This window comes from Pinus tabuliformis, chromosome 8, assembly GCF_031772625.1.
Source record: "Pinus tabuliformis cultivar Carrire ecotype Pingquan chromosome 8, CPIR1, whole genome shotgun sequence".
Taxonomy (NCBI): Eukaryota; Viridiplantae; Streptophyta; class Pinopsida; order Pinales; family Pinaceae; genus Pinus; species Pinus tabuliformis.
Window position 1 is genome coordinate 540946207 of NC_142294.1, and position 18017 is coordinate 540964223.

The 18017-nt window shown below is 36.0% G+C and overlaps 1 protein-coding gene across 1 annotated transcript; it reads right to left on the minus strand.

Annotated features, from left to right (window-relative positions):
* Positions 1–12750: 12750 nt before the first annotated feature.
* LOC149236547 (pentatricopeptide repeat-containing protein At1g11290, chloroplastic-like) lies at positions 12751–15494 on the minus strand. The gene is made up of 2 exons (XM_089372428.1): positions 15321–15494; positions 12751–14768 (listed from the first exon to the last, which is right to left on the minus strand). The coding sequence occupies exons 1-2, from the start codon at positions 15447–15449 to the stop codon at positions 13065–13067; spliced, it is 1833 nt and encodes a 610-aa protein (XP_089228554.1). The 5' UTR covers positions 15450–15494; the 3' UTR covers positions 12751–13064.
* Positions 15495–18017: the final 2523 nt, after the last annotated feature.

Genomic DNA, 18017 nt, shown 5'->3' on the forward strand with positions numbered 1-18017 from the left:
AAAACCTTGATCAGTCATTAATGTACTATACCCATGGCGAGGCCCTGAAGCACCAAGTTTCTTCCTACACAAGGCATTCCACACGTTATTTGTTTTCTACATCCCTTCGATGCGCAGAAGATTCATTTTTGAGGAGAACTATGAGCTGCTTAACAAATCCCGAGGACCTCAAAAGGTTTCTAGATAATATGACTTGCGAGAGGCTGTGGATTCGAACAAATCCCCAATTTCGTAGCGCGCTACGAAACCACCTAAACAGGTAGCGCTGCGAAACTGCTAAAAAAGGATTCATGCGCTGCAAAAACACTTTGCCCATAAGCTAGTCTGAGCAATTTTTTGGAAACAGAATTTTCAGTGATAACAGAAGCCATCCTAGAGATTAGAAAGGTTCTTTCCAAAAGAAACTTCATGCTCAACTTAGAAGAAAAATGCCATAACATGCAGGTAGTCATTGACAAGTTTATGGCTAAATTTCAAATTTTGAGGGACAAAGGCCTTCCCAGTCCTATGGTCATCCATGATAAACTCATGACCCAATTGGACTATACTGATAGACTCAAGAGGTTGGCCAAGGAACAAGCCAGCTCTTCAGGTATTAAAGCCCTATCAATTGGAAAAGTATTCTATGATACTTTGGAGAACCTGTTTTTCCTAGAACATGAGGTAAAACATTTGTTTGTCACCAAGCCCAATTTTGAAAAATACACAGAGGAAGATGAAATTTACAGAAGAATGTTGAGAGTAAAGTTACCTGAGGATGAATGGTGGGAGAAAATGACAGATTTAATATGAAAAAGTTTTACGTCAGAAAGTTACCACAGTAAATCTGAAGGCAACCAGGTGAAACAGATAAAAGATATATTAGCAGGGTCAATGAGTAACAGAGTCAAAGAGTATCAGTGAAAAGATCAAAGTAAAGAATATTCCAGCGTTCACATATCAACCAGCTTAAAGGGCTTCAACTCAACAGAAACAGCCAACAACACCATAATAAGAGGGACAGCAAGAAGCAGTTCTCCATCTGTCTCTATCTTCATGCAAGAAGATATTTTAATTCCCTAGATTAAATCTCAAGTTGTTTTGAGATATTTTGTAATTATTTTTTGTATAAATACTTCACATTTCAAAGTATGTAGGGTGTATTCCAAGACATTTCTATAGACATTTTCTCTCAAATCAAAGTTCTATTGTATCAATGGCTGGATTGGCTTGTTGGATCAAGGAATAAAGTTCAGATATTTGACAGGATTCTTGTGTAAAGCAGAAAACAAATAAGTATTCTTTCATGTTCAATGTTATCTTTTCTTATGTTTCTTCATAATGATGTCTATTTTTCTAAAAAATCTAAATGTATAACAAGGAATGATATTTCAGAAATTTCTTGAATGCACTCTGTCTTGATTGTTTTACATTCTGAATATTTTCTCCTAAACTATCTTAGCTAGGGAATTCTTAACTGCTCCTTAACTTCCGTAGTTTCTTCTCTGGTCTATAACAAAGGATTCTTAATTGCCCTTTGTTCATGATCACCCTCTGTTCTTCATTCTAATCCCGTTCCAATTTTTCTTAAGTGCCCTTTCACCCTAGTTAGAATCACTTCACCCATTAGGCCTAAATATTTGCATTTTTATTTGCTAGCCTTCCCTGTGAACATTCGCTTAATGATCTAGTCCAGTTATGCTATCCATTAGTTGACTCCATAGCCCAATGGTTTGAAGACCTAGCTCTGTCCATCTGGTCCAAGAATTCCACCACACAAATTTCAATCCAAAATCAAAACCCCATGAAAACTAAGAACTAGCCTAAAATCTCATAAAAATAAAGCTAAATTATAAAGGGAGAGCCCTCTCTGAACTTAGGTTGGCTAGAACTTGAGCCTAAAAGTTTGGTTTGTGGTTACCTTGGATTATTCCTTATTTTATAACTTCTAGGGAAAACTTCTGAGTGATAACAGAGCCCATTGTTTGATCTTGAGATGGAGCAGCTTGGAGCAGGGCCTCTGTGGGTAAGACTTCCTAGTCTTCCCCTTCACACGTATCTGGAGCATGACAACTCATATCTATCTTCGGGAAATATGTCCCTGGCGCGGATTTTGATACACCTCGACACCAGGGAGGGCTTAGAGGAACATATCACTCTGCATTGGAAACACTGCACGTGCACTCAGATTCTTGATTATGAAGGTGTCCTATTCCGTCGCCGACGCTACCACAAGGTTGGGAATTTATATAAGGAATTTCCTCTGAACAAGAAATCCATTGCTTCGGAACACCAAACGGAGGACCCGGTCATAGACTCAGAGGCACCTCATCATCGGGTGACCACTAGTACTGACTAGAACAAGGCTACCAAAGTGACTCTGTAGAAGCGCGACTATACTCCAACTCGGCCTCCCTCACCTCCCATGACCAGGGCATGGGCGACTGCGGCGGCTGCTCTCTCTTCGGTTAATTCTAATTTGTGTTCCTTTATTTATTCCATTTCTTCCCGTGTATCTGCATTTGACACTTCAAGGCGACATTGCATTTTCACATCTGCTCCATCCCCTCATTCCTTAGCTTGCCCACTAAATCTCCCCCCCCCCTCCGACTATCTCCTTTACCCCTCCCTCCTTCCAAGAGCCGACCTCCTCCGCTGATCACTCCACCGCCACCAATTCTGTGAATCGTTCACACTCCTACAATCTTCGTTCTCTCAATTGGTCTTTGCCTCTAAACTCCTTAGGTATTGGTTTATTGTTCCCCACCATTCCCTCGAAACCTCCTCGGGGTCGACCTTCATCTATGTCCAAGGCCAAGATACAAGAAGGCATGGATGTCGTTGTAAGTTGTCAACCTCCATTGACCAAGTTCTTAGAGCACAGAATACCCTGGTGTCCTCCCCCTCATGAAGCTGCTCTCTTTCAATTGCAGAGGGTTAGCTAGTCCCGCTAAAAATCTAGCTTTCCATAGGCTATTGAACATTGAAAGAGTGGATGTTATATTCCTCCTAGAGACTCTGGGATTAGCCGAGCTTATCACTCACCTTCTTGAAGCCATGTTACCTGGATGGAATTCCCATGCCCTAGATGTTAATGGGAGATCTGGGGGAATTGCGCTGGGTTATAACCCCAGGCTGATCAAATTAATCAATATATGGGGAGGAATTAGATCTATAGGGGCGGATTTTTTCACACCTGAGCTTGTCATTGAAATCAAAATGATCAATGTTTATGGTCCCTATCAAAACTGGGTCACTTTCTGGGATCAGTTACTCAGATCCAGCCTCCTCCAAGTGGATAACCTTATTCTAGGAGGCGATCTTAATTTCTCTATTGGTTATTCAGAATCATGGGGACATAATGCACAGATTGACTCTTTATCTGACTACTTCAAGTCCATGCTAGAGGATCATGGATTAATTAACATTCCTTCTACCTGGCTTCAACCCACCTGGAGGAACATAAGGACTGGGGATGCAAGGATGGCTCGAAGATTAGACTATTTCCTCCTTAAAGAGCGATTTCTAGGAGAAGGGTGCATCTATTGTTAGTGGGTTGGTTTGGGGGGACTGTCTGATCCCTCACCCATTTACCTTGATCTCAATGGAAGATTCAACAAGCCCAAAGAACCTTTCAAGTTCAATGCTACATGGTTAAAGGCCCTAGGCTACACCAGGCTTGTCTCAAACTATTGGAAGGCCCACCCACCTGGTGCAGGGGAAAATTTATCAAAAGGATTTTCTCACAATTTAATCAATCTGAAGTGCCTCTCTATGAGTTGGGCTCACAACAATAGACTGCGCGATGATGAAACCCTAAGAAACATTGAGAGATAGATTGCTAATATGGAAGACGAACATGGGCATGGATATCTGTTTGCTGAACACAAGGATCATCTCACATCCCTGGTCACTCAGAGGGATAAGATCCTTAAGGATATAGAAGAATCGTGGAGGCTCTAGAGTCGAGCTATTTGGCTACAAGAAGGAGACGATAACACTAAGTTCTATCATAAATTTACCCATGGATGTAGAGCAATCAATACCTTTTGGAAAATGACAAATGAGCATGGCATCTAGGTACATTCATTTCAGCAATTAGCCTCTCTTGGCACCTCGCACTTCAGGAATCTGTACAAGGCCCCTCCCAATGCTTCTCTTGCTGAAATCATTAGGCTTGGCTGTCTTTTCCCCCGCTTTGTGAATCAGGAGGATGCAAAGGATCTTATCAAGCCTATATCGATGGGGGAGCTTGAATCTACTCTAAAATGGTTCAAGAAGGAAAAGAGTCCTGGACTAGATGGTTGGCATGTAGAGTTCTATATTGCATTTTTTGATATCCTTGGTGAGGATCTCCTCAAATAATTGAAGATTGTCACACTACAGGTTGCATGTACGAGGCCTTCAACTCCACTTTCATCGTGCTCATCCCAAAATATGATAACTCAGACTCCTTCAATGATTTCTGCCCAATCTCACTTTACAACTGCATATACAAAATAATAGCCAAAATCATAGCAAACCACCTCTGCCCCATTCTATCCACACACATCTCATCTGAGAAAATTTATTTCCTTCAGGATTGTCAGATACATGAAGCTATTTGTACAGTCCAAGAGGTACTTCATTCCATCAAGTCAAAAAGCTGAAAGGTATGATTCTCAAGGTATATCTCTCAAAAGCATTTGATCGCGCTAGTTGGTTATATATAAGAATGCTTTTAACTCATTTAGGTTTTCCTCTAGATTTCATCAATTGGATTATGTGTTGTATAACAAAAGTATCTTTCACTGTTCTCATAAATGGTTTGACTTCACCCTATTTCCACTCGGAAAGGGGACTCAGACAAGGCCACCCCCTCTCCCCATTACTATTTTTGCTCGTTATGGAGGGTCTAAACAGACTCATCTTGGAAGAACATAGGATGGGCCGAATATAAAGAATTAAGATCTCCAACAACTACATACGAACTCATTTACTATTGTAGATGATGTCCTGCTCTTCCTTAACGAAGGTATTTGGGATCTGACCGGGCTACAAGCTATCATGACCATCTTCAACATTGCATCGAGCATGGAGATTAACAACAACAGGTCTACCATCACTACATTAGGCTGCTCTCCTCATGAAATTCAATTTGCTCTCCAAAGGTTTCCATTCACGCTATACTCCCTGGATGATGGACTAAAATATCTTGGATACTGGCTAAAAACCTCACCAATATAGAATCGTTGATTGGCTTTGGTTGGTTTCCAAGATCGAGTGAAGACTTTGCATTTGGCATCACAAATATCTATCCAGAGTAGGTCGAATTATCCTCATAAAATTTGTCCTAGAGGCCACCCCTGTCTATTGGATGTCCCTAGCATGGATCCCTAGGGGTATACTCTCCAGAATACAAAACATTTGTTGCAGATTCCTTTGGAAAGGTAAACATGAAGGCAGGATATTTTCTTGGGCTCGATATGAACTGATATCACTACCCAAGAAGTGGGGAGGTTGGGGAATTATAAGTCTGTCACACTTCTCAACTACATTGGCCGCAAAATTGGGGTGGAAACTTCTCACCACTTGCAGCTTATGGATGAGGGTTGTATCCATGAAATACATTCATCCCCTCAAAACACACGATTGGATCAGACACCCCACATGGAACATAATATGTATATCCAATATTTGGAAAGTAGTCCTTAACTCACTTCCACACATTCGGGAAGGGATTACTTGGAGAATACATTTTGTCTCCTCGGTGCGAATTGGCTTGGATCCTTGGATATGAAATGGCAACTCATACATGCTCCCTCAGGTATTGATTATGCTGCTCACCAATTCTGGCATATCACATATTGATCACATAGCAGATCCTGACAACACCACCCTCTTCCAACAAGCCTGGAAATCTTCTCACCGACTAAACCTACCTGAAATATGGCATCAAAGTTTGGAATCATATTTAAATTACCTCACCGAATCTCATATCAAGATCACCAACGGAGAAGATGAACTGATATGGGCACTGGAAAAACACAGAAAGTACTCTCCTAAGGAAGGATACCTCAACATCTTTGCGGATCATCGACCACTAATTTTGGAAAAGTTGTGGAGTCAGCTATGGAAATTAAATGCACCACCTAGATCACGATTGTTCATGTGGATCGTGCTCAGGAACAAGGCCCTCACCGGGGACAATCTCATGAAACGAACCTTCCATGGTCCATAGTGGTGCTACTTATGCAAGAACAACACAGAATCCTCAGACCACCTTTTTCTTCACTATCTTGTCACTGTGGATCTGTGGCATTCGATCCTATCTACCTCCCATATCCCCATCCGATGGAAGAGAAATTATGTCTTGGATGCTTGGCACTCCCGGTGGGCAATGTGCAATCTGAACAAAGTCAGGAACATACCTCCCCTCATCTATTGGGCCATCTGGTTAGCCCAGAATGAACTCATTCTTTCAAACCATCTACCAAACTAGCACCTTATCTCTACCTGAGTTTTGGCCACTTATTATCTTATACCTGATGATGATACATCACCTTCTTCTAGGCATGTTATCCCTGAATCCACCAATAAAAATTACCCTTGGGTATATTTTGACGGGTCTGCATAGGAAGGAGGTTGTGGGGAGGAGCTATCCTATACCTATCTGATACTCATTTCTTCAAAATTCAAATGGGGTTGGGAATGGGTACAAATAATTTTTCCGAGCTCATTACTTTCAGACATCTACTTCAATTTGCATTAGAAAAGCAGTGTAGAAATATTCAAATATTTGGGGATTCAAAGATCATAATAAATTGGATCAACAATATTTCTAACTATCATGCTTACTCACTGAGGCACATTTTGGATGAGGCACAAAGACTTATAGCACAAGTTGACTCCTTTTTTTTCCATCATATATACAGGAAACACAACCAGATTTCTGATTAGCTATCCAAGGAAGCTGCGATCCGGCCTAGAGGTACATGGATGATACATGAATAGAGGGACGATGAACACTACCAATACTATAATAGACCATATATGGATTTCAGAGCATAAGGGCCCGATGGGCCTAATTTCATGGTTTATTTTTTGCTTATCTATTAGTACATATTTACTGTTTGTTCGACGTACATATTGACAGAACTATAATTGTACTCCCTATGGGAGAATTTTTGTGCTTTGATATTTTTTGATGGGCGAGTCACCCCAGCTTACAACATATGCTACATAACATCTACAATATATAATTTTCCTAATATCAATGAAAATTACGATTTTTCCTTAGGGTAAAAAAAACTATTTGAATATCCATATTAATTGATCTATTATCTATTTCCCCATATATATATATATATATATATATATATATACCTCCACAAAATATTTGTACTAAACAAATCCACCCTAAGGGATTCCTTTTTATGAACTCAACCATAAAGCCTAACCTCGAAGTGTCGAGTGAATTAAACTAGTGACTTCTCAATAGAAAATGTCCTTTAACGATGCGGACTCAACCAATTGAGCTAAACCTTATATATATATATATATATATATATATATATATATATATATATATATACACGATGCGGACTCAATTGGACTCAACCAATTGAGCTAAACCTTATATATATATATATATATATATATATAAGGTTTAGCTCAATTGGTTGAGTCCGCATCGTTAAAGGACATTTTCTATTGAGAAGTCACTAGTTTAATTCACTCGACACTTCGAGGTTAGGCTTTATGGTTGAGTTCATAAAAAGGAATCCCTTAGTGTGGATTTGTTTAGTACAAATATTTTGTGGAGGTAGAGTTCACTAATATCTGAGGTCTTTGAACCCCACACACATAATAATGTTGATCATAATAAAAAAAAATCATTCATTTAAATTTTAAGATAAAATTAATATATGACAATTAAATAATAATAATAAAAGTTTTTAATGTGGATAAAAAATAAAACATTTCAATATATAGGGTCAAATAATATTGATGTATGGTTAAAATATATTGATAACTAGAAAACATTTTAATGTATACAATGTGGTTCATAAATAAAATATTTTAATGGACATGTTGAATATTATATTTTAATTTCAATTGTGTATATATTATATATAGTTAATTTTTTTTATCTATATATTTTATAAAGTAATTGAAAAAAAATTGGTTAAAACATTTGAAGTAATTTAACTATTTTAGATTTTGGCTCTTTGTACATTTAAGTTGTGTAGTTTACCCAATACAAATGTCCAAGGGGATTTTCAAGGCGTTGAATCATTCATACATTCAAATAATAAAAAATTACACATTCTCTCTCTCTCTCTCTCTCTCTCTCCAACATAAATCCATCTAATTATGAATTTATTAAATGCAAAGAGTGATCAAATATCTCTAGGGGCAAACCTTTTTTCAAGTTTTGCACTTTAAAATAAGTTTGCACCTAAAGAGATTTGATCCCTTTGGGCTTTTGGTAGATCCATGGTTAAGATAGATCTATATTGGTAATATATGATGTTGTAAGTCACAATTTCAAAGTATCTCGGACAAATATTATTATATGATGTTGTTAGTCACCTTCACAACGTATCCTCGTGGACAAATATTATTAAAAATGCACGTGTATTTTTTATTTTTCCATTTTCTGTGCAATTTGATTTATTTAAATGACATTTAAAAAATTGATGAGGTTGAAAAGAAAATGCAAACAAAATTTGTGGAGTAAATTCTCTTCAAATAAAACACATAAATTGAAAAAAGTATGTGCTATGTAAAATAGTGGAATTTCAATGCGTGTTTATGAGAGCAATTTTAGAAAAAAGACATTTAAGATTTCATCAAAGCAAAAAAACCAAAAGGTTATAAATGACAAAAATAGAGAGGTATATCAAAAATCCTTATTTGTTTACCAATTTCATTAAATAAATGGCATATACAAAAAGTCTCATACAAGATTGAAAACAAAATAAGGCAACTAAAACCCTTGCTAAAAATTTAGCATAAGCTTTGAAAGCCAAAAAAAAAAAATTGAAATTCTTAATTATGACATACATTTCATCCTTCACAATCACAAAGTATAACAAGTGGTATGGAAAAACTTTTTGGGCAAAAGGGGAAAATGTGTTTTAAAATAAAATAGGAAAATCAAGTAAGTTGTAATGCTCAAATCAATTTATGAAGTTTTTTATGTAAAATTTGAATAAGAAAAAAATACATATTTGGATTCCTACACAAAATTTTAAAAAAATTGTTCAAATCAACATTTGAAAAGTGAAGATATCATTAATTTAAAATAAGTTATTTCGAGGTTTTTGTTATTACATGTATTTTAGAGAAGATAACTTTTGATAAAATGTACGAATTGAAGCCAAACCCAATCTAGGTGAACAAACACTTCAACAAATACAATTGGCATACTATATGATATGTTGTTTATCAATATCAATAAAGTTATGAGTATTTTAAACCATACTCTTAAAACCTTATTACACCAAAGAACTCCATTGAATGTAATCATATTTGGTTTTAAAATCTTAGCTCTCATACTTATAGGGGAATATTGCATTTAGTGGAATAATGCATTTAACATGAATATATTAGCCCCTCATAGATATCCAATTTTATATGACACTAATGTGGAAAATGTTTCTATTGAAAGTTGTATTGAATTTGCTATAGAGTACAAAGAACATCACAAAAAACGTAGTTATTTGAAGTTGAAGAAATTTCGAAGGCACACCAACATTATTCAAACCCTATAGTAGTCCATATACAAATATTACTTATGGATAATTCACCTCCTTAGTGAATCTTCGCACAAACAAATACTCTGGTATTCATGAAAATAACTTAAGTCGTAAGCTGTGTGGAATATTTGCAGAGTTCACTTCCAAATTTCTTTTGCTTCTTGGGTTTTATGAGCTTTGTGTCCAAAGTTTGAAGAGAATTGAGAGCTTCATATTAGTTGTACGGCTTCTTCTTTCCCCCATTCATTTGCGCTTACACTTGTTGGGTCCATGTCTTAAGGGCCTCTTTCTCTACAGAGGATAATTTTCACAGCATTGCACCCATGGTTGGTAAGTTTTTATCTTTGATGCCCTCACATCTACAACTATACCACTTACAAAAGATTTGGAGTATTTTTTAGGGAAAAATGTGTTTTACACAAAGACTGTTTAAAGAGGCGTTGCCCTAAGAAAATAAAATTGTTTCCTTTTTCTTGCTTATTTTAATTATTAAACTAGTCAACATAGAATTGTCTGTGCTGATTTGATATATATAATGGAAAAATAAAATAGTAGCTCAATTTCAGAAAATAGTAACATTAGAATAAATAAGAAATTGATGGTGTTGTACCATGTGAATTAAAAGAAATCAACACATTTTCAAATGCCCAAGGGAATTTTCAAGGGGTTGAATCCATTCATACATTCAAACAATAAAAAATTACACATGCTCTCTCTATCTCTTTCTCTCTCTCCAACATAGATCCATCTTACTTATGACTATATCAAGTGTGGAGAGTGATCAAATATCTCTAGGGGCAAACCTTTTTTCAAGTTTTGCATTTTAAAAGAAGTTTGCACCTAAAGAGATTTGATCCCTTTGGGCCTTTGATAGATCCATGATTAAGATAAATCTATAGTGGTAATATATTATGTTGCGAGTCACCTTTGCAATGTATCCTAGACAAATATTATTATATGATGTTGTTAGTCACCTTTGCAAGGTATCCTAGACAAATATTATTAAATATGCATGTATATTTTTTATTTTTCCATTTTTTATGCAATTAAATCAAATAGCATTTTAAAAATTGTTCATGTTGAAAGGAAGATGTGAACAAATTTTGTAGAGTAAATACTCTTCCATTCTAACACATAAATTGAAAAAAGTATGTGCTATCTAAAATAGTGGAATTTCAAGGTGTGTTTTTCAGGAACATTTTAGAAAAATGACATTTAAGATTTCATCAAAGCAAAAAAACCAAAAAGTTATAAATGACAAAAATAGAAAGGTATATCAAACACCTTTATTTGTTTACCAATCTCATTAAATAAAGGGCATATATAAAAAGTCTAATACAAGATTGGAAAAACAAAATAAAGCAACTAAAACTCTTGCAAAAATGCAAAAATTTAGCATAACATTTGAAAGCCAAAAAATAGCAATTGAAATTCTTAATTATGATATGCGTTTCATCCTTCACAAAGCATAACAAATGGCATGGAAAAAAAGTTAGGCAAAGGGGAAAAATATGTTTCAAAATAAAAATAAAAAATAAAATAGGAGACAAATTGGGTTGCAACACTCTAATCAATTTATGAAGTTTTTTTATACAAAATTTGAAGAAAAAAAATTAAGTATCTGGATTCTTACACAAGAATTAAAAAAATAAAATTGTTCAAATGAACATTTGAAAAGTGAAGATATCATTAATTTAAAATAAATTATTTCAAATTTTTTGTTATTCCAAATATTTTAGAGAAAATAACTTTTGACAGGGCGTGCAAATTGAAACCAGACCCAACCTAGGTGAACAAACACTACAACAAATACAATTGAAATATTATATGATATGTTGTTTATCAATATCAATAAAATTATGAACATTTTAAATCACATTTTCAAAACCTTAGTTACACGAAAGAATTCCATTGAATGCAACCATATTTGATTTGTGTTTTAAAATCTTAGCTCTCATACTTATAGGGGAATATTGCATTTAACATGAATATATTAGCCCTAGCCCATCATTGATAGATATCCAATTTTATATGACACTAATGTGGAAAATGTTGCTATTGGAAGTTGTATTGAATTTGCTATGGAGTACAAAGAACATCACAGAAAAAGAAAATAGTTATTTGAAGCTGAAGAAATTTCTAAGGCACACCAACATTATTCAAACCCTTAGGTAGTCCATATACAACTACTATTTAGGGATAATTCACCTCCTTAATGAATTTTCGCACAAACAAATACTCTGGTATTCATGAAAATAACTTAAGTCGCAAGCTGTGTAGAATATTTGCAGAGTTGACTTCCAAAATTTTTGCTTCTTGTGTTTTACGAGCTTTGCGACCAAAGTTTGAAGAGAATTGAGAGCTTCATAATTAGTTATATGGCTTCTTCTCTCCCCTTTCATTTGCACTTCAATTGCTGGCCCACGTCTTAAGGGCCTCTTTCTGTCACACCACTGCACCCATGGTTGGTAAGTTTTCATCTTTGACGCCCTCACATCTACAACTATTACACTTACAGAAGATTTGAAGTATTTTTCAGGGGAAAAAGTGCTTTACAAGAAGACTGTTTAAAGAAGTGCTGTCCTAAGAAAATAAATTATGTTTCCTTTCTCTTGCTTATTTTAATTATAAAACCAGTCAGCATAGAATTGATGGTGTTGATTTGATATATGTAATGGAAAAATAAAATGGTAGCTCAATTTCAGAAAATGGTAACATTAGAATATAATAAGAGACCGATGGTGTGCCATGTGAATTAAAAAGAAATCAACACATTGACCAAGAAAAGTGATTAGAGTGAACCAAAGGCCATTACTACCACATGTATTAATATACACAATTTGATATATTATGGGGAAATGTCAGATTACAGGGCAAAGCCTATTATTGTGGATAAATAAACCCGAATTACTGCCAGGTCCTTGGAAGAATAGGGGGCAATATGTACACAGACAAACCAACTTTTGTGTCTATACATCTTTCTTTATGCAAGGACACAATAAAAGTCGCATTCTCAATCCTTTCAAAATTTGAATTGTACAATTGCTTCAATCCTACTCAACAAGGTGGTTGATATGGTTACCTTATATGCCTTCTTGATTAAGTAATCAGTACTGCCCAACTTCTATAAAATGACATTGAACTCTACAATTGATAAAGTTGGCACCTGATAGTTGAGTGTTCCGGGACTCTTTTCTATTGCCATGTTACAGCATCAAGGATCTCCAGACACTAATATTAATTGTGACAAACAAAATATATTGCCTACTTGAAACTTCAATTGCGACTGTGATTATAATAGGAAGCTTGTGGCCAGGGATTGAGTTTTTCCCTTCCTTCACATCACCAATAATCTCCACAAGAACACTGCCCATCTTTAAAATGATGGAAACGGTTGGTATCCCTGATAATAATCAATTGCCCAACAATCTTTGAAATTAACTTGATGGCATTATGACAGTCATTACACATATGAAGGTTTTTGGTGACTCGGATAGCTGTCCCAGGACTTGTTTTGATAAGCCCAAAAGCAACAGCAAGCTTCTCAGTATGACCACATAGTATGTTTCCCTTCTCCTCTTCCATATTGCATGATAGAGAGTTTGTCTCAGGCGCATGCACTAGCTCCTGCATCTTCACAGACAAGTTCTCTAACATTGCATAGATTTTCTCAGATTCAGGGTGTGATTTCTCTCCTACTAGGAATGTGTGCACCTTCTTTTCAATCTGAATCCAGCTGCATCCTGGTGTGTTTTTGAGCCCTCTGGATTTCATTGTTGCTCTCACCTTTGCTACATCATCCAACCTTCCAGCTGCAGAATATATATTGGACATCAGCACATAATTTCCTGCATTTCCTGGCTCTAACTCAAAAAGGCGATTTGCTACACATTCTCCCAGGTTTACTTTGCAATGAACTCTGCAAGCACCCAGTAAAGCTCCCCATACATTGGCATTAGGTTCAATCGGCATATTTTTTATGAACTCATAGGCTTCATCCAAGCGTCCAGCGCGGCCAAGAAGATCAACCATATAGGCATAATGCTCTGGGGCAGGCCTGATTAGATGATGATCTCGAATCATGCAATTGAAGAATTTCCAGCCTTCATCCACAAGACCTGCATGGCTGCAGGCAGACAAAAGAGCCGTGAAGGTGATATGGTTGGGATTCAATCCTGCCTCTTGCATCTTATCCAAAAGAGCGATGGCATCAGTACCATATCCATGCATTCCATACCCTGCAATCATTGCATTCCAAGTGGCTATATCTCTTTGAGATATTCTGTCAAAAACTAGACGTGCATTTTCTATAGACCAACATTTTGCATACATATAAATGAGAGCACTCTCAACAAAAGCATTAAACCCTAACTCACTTCTAATACTGTAACCATGAATCTCTTTACCATGTCGCAGAGCTGCCAAGTGGGCACACACTGGTAGAACAGTAGAGATAGCAACAGAGTCCAGTATCATTCCTGTAACTTGCATATGTCGAAACAGTTTCAAGGCCATCTCACTCTGCCCATCCTCAACATAGCCCGCAATTATGATAGTCCATGAAACTACATTCTTTTGTGAGATTCTGCCAAATATCGTGTGCGCATCCTCAATACTGCCAAGCCTCACATACATACCCACAAGTGCATTCTGTACTGCTACTTTGGACTCAAACCCCATTCTCATGACATAACAGTGGATCCCCTTACCCTGTTTCAGAGTTACCAAGTCTGAACATTTGGGGAACAAGCTCATAATTGTGACTGAATTGGGCTTCACACCCGCCGATATCATCTCACGGAAAAACCTCAGCCCTCTTTCTCCATTACCACTACTCTGCGCGTAACCAGCAATCATGGCATTCCAGGAAATCAAATCCCTCCGAGGCATCTTATCGAACACTTGGCGTGCTTCCTCAATACACCCACACTTTGCATACATATCAATCAAACCATTCCCCACAAAAACATCAGACTCAAAACCACATCTCTGTATATCACGATGGATCTCCTTACCCTGTTCCAGAACTCCCAGAGCTGCACAGGCCTTCAAAACAGAAGGAAATGTGAAATTATCAGGCTCAAACCCCGAATCTAGCATCTGATAATACAGCTCAATGGCCTCTTCATAACGTCCATCTCTTGCACATATTCCAATAATTGTATTCCATGAAAAAACATTTCTATCCGGCATGACATCAAAAGCAAGCCGGGCATCAGCCAGGCTTCCGCACTTTGCATACATATTAACAAGCCTGGTGCCCAGAAAAGCATTTGGGCAAATTCCATTTCTAACTATTAGGGAATGGATTTGCCTGCCCTCTCCCAGGGATTTCAAGTTGGCACACGCCTGCAACAGATGAGCATAGATATCGGATTCAACTATATCACCTACTTCGTTTATGGCATTCAGAAGATCCAGAGCTTCCTTCAACCGGCCCTCCAAACACAGAGAATAGATGGGCTTGTGGGCATTCTGGTTTTGTTTTGTTGGTCTGTTTTTAGCTCGTTTCTGAGGATTGGGAGGCCTGGTTCCATTTGGTGGAAAGTTTTTTTCATGAGTGTGAATAGAGTGATTGAATTCATGATTTATGCGTACCTGGTTTGAACAGCTGGTCTTGGAACTGCTATCGATTTTATCATCGTTGGTGGCGGCGTTGTTGCAGTGCTGCTGTTGTTGGGTTGGAGGTGAAACTACCAACACGGCTGCAATTGCAAAAGCAGCCATATATTTTGAGGGATTGGCGTGGAGCCGAAAGCTACCCAAATGATATGTATGACAGTATGCCTTCAAAAGGATGTGGACAAGGATTTTCAATTTTAAAGATAATATATATTAAATAAATTACAACGTGGCGGTAAGAGTATTCTCCGACAACACAAATCAATCGCAACATTATCCTGACTTGAATCATAGAGAAAATCATATTATATTGAAATGAGGGTATTTTATTTGTGTAAATTTATCATTATTATGGGCTTTCTACTTAAAAAAGATGTTCAGAGAGAGAAATTATTTTAACGTTGACTAGGTTAGAGTTAAGTCATTAAATATTCTATATTTAAATTTTTATTACAATCAATTAGTTATGGGAGAGTATAATTATTATATTTATAAATTTATTATAATCATGTCATTCGTTATTGGAGAGTATAAGAATAATTATTATTAAATGAAACTATATTATTTAAAAATAATTTAATAATAATATAAAAATATAAATAGTTAGAGATAAAAACAATAGTGAAGAAATAATGATAATAATTATATAAATATCAAGAATATATAAATCATATACACTATAATTTATTTTTTAAAAAGTTAATTATGGAAAACTATTTAGTAATAAATTTGTTATTGTTATTATTTTAATGGCAGAAGTAAGTATGGTTAAATTTATTGAGTATCTATTTGTTTTTTGTTTTTTTTTTGAAGATTGTTTAGAAAAAGGTTTTGTTGGTCTTAAAAATAGAAAGTTGGTGGTTTGGAAACTCCCTAAGTGGCTTTGGATTCATAGATTTATTTATTTTTTATTTTTTATTTAGGTGTTTGTGATGGGGTATTTGGTTAGATAGAAATATGGTTTTTTTCCGTGTATTTCTTTAGGGAGAAATATGGTTTTTTTTTTTTTTTTTTTAATGATGTTGTATATAATTCTAGAGTTGCTTTTGTGGAACATGTCAAGCCCTTAATATCCAAGAAAACAAAAATTATAAGAGAATTGGTGCTAGAGTTGCCTTTGTGAAACATTTCAAACCCTTAACATCCAAGAAAACAAGAATTATTAGAAAATTGGGGCTATCTGGAAGAAAAGAAAAAAAAAATGTATAGAATTTTTTTATGATGCTTTTTAAAGAGACAAACTAATATTGTAATTACTTCGTATTCTAACTTATAGAATTTTTTTATGATGCTTTTTAAAGAGACAAACTAATATTGTAATTACTTCGTATTCTAACTCCCCCACTGCCACTCTACACTCCTTTGAACCATCAAATTCATTGTTAGAGGATTGAAAAATCAACCATCAAATTCATTGTTAGAGGATTAAAAAATAAAAATCATGCGTTGTTGGATTGATTTCCTGAGAAAACTGCAGTCTGAAAACTATATGTGTCTCTTTACAAACGGACCATTTTCATACCGTTATCATTAATAACCAAAGCCTAACTGCATTGATGAATTTGATATTTGAAAACCCTGCAAAATTGATTCCAAATGATATGCTGGGTTCACTAGCACAAACAGTTACCACCAGGCGTATTTATGATTTCTAAAGGCATTCAACCTAAGTAACTGAACCAGACTGCTACTTATCAAGCGTCAAGCAAGGACTCAGAGGTCTCTCTTTCAAGTTATGAGAATCGTATATGACAAGCAAGATTTGACTTTTGTAGAGAAGGTTCATCTTCTAGAAGAGAAAATTTTGTCTCTGTAATCAAATTGTACCTAATTCTGCAGAAAACCAATGCCCTGATATCAAAATCGGTTTAAACTCCTTGAATCAACAATCCTTGCTGAAAATTGCCTTGTATGGGGACAAGCGAACGATGGATAGAATATTAAAGGAGATGGGTGTTATAGATCATTTCGTTCATGTACAAATGGAGGAAGACAAATTTGAAAATAATACTGAGAGGGGGGATGAATCAGTATTATCAAGTCAAATAATTTTTCATGTTCAAACTTAGATATACGCTACTTCATATATGGAAACCAGCATATACACGCAACTGTGTCTACAACAACTAGCGTATATTTAGTAAACTTAAGATTTAATTAATCCATTTGATCTTTAATCAGTGCATCAGAACTCCATTAACCATAAGAATAGTAAATAGGGGTAGTAAACAGAACAGATCATCACACATATGAACACAAGATATAAGGTGGAAACCCAATGTGGGTGAAAACCACCAGCTGCAATGCTTCTCTATCTTCTTGTTAATCAGAAACTTCTTTTTACAATATTTTTGTACCGATGCAGTCTTATACCAGTATTCAGGCTTCTACCTGCAGAAGGCTACAACCTTCTCTCGGTCTGCAGCTTCTCCTGGAAGGGAGCTACAACCCCCTTAGCTCTTGTACTAGCTGATGTACTAGTATGTAGGTGGTGACCTACAGAAGGCTACAACCTTTTCTTTCTTCCAGGGACCACGTTCATAATTTTTCAGACTAGTTCCATAAGTAACGTCAATCAAACATCAACTATATCTGCATCAACCAATCCCCTTTGCACCAACCAAAACTGAATCAAACAATCACTTCTTTGAATGTTGTAACCAGAATGCAGTA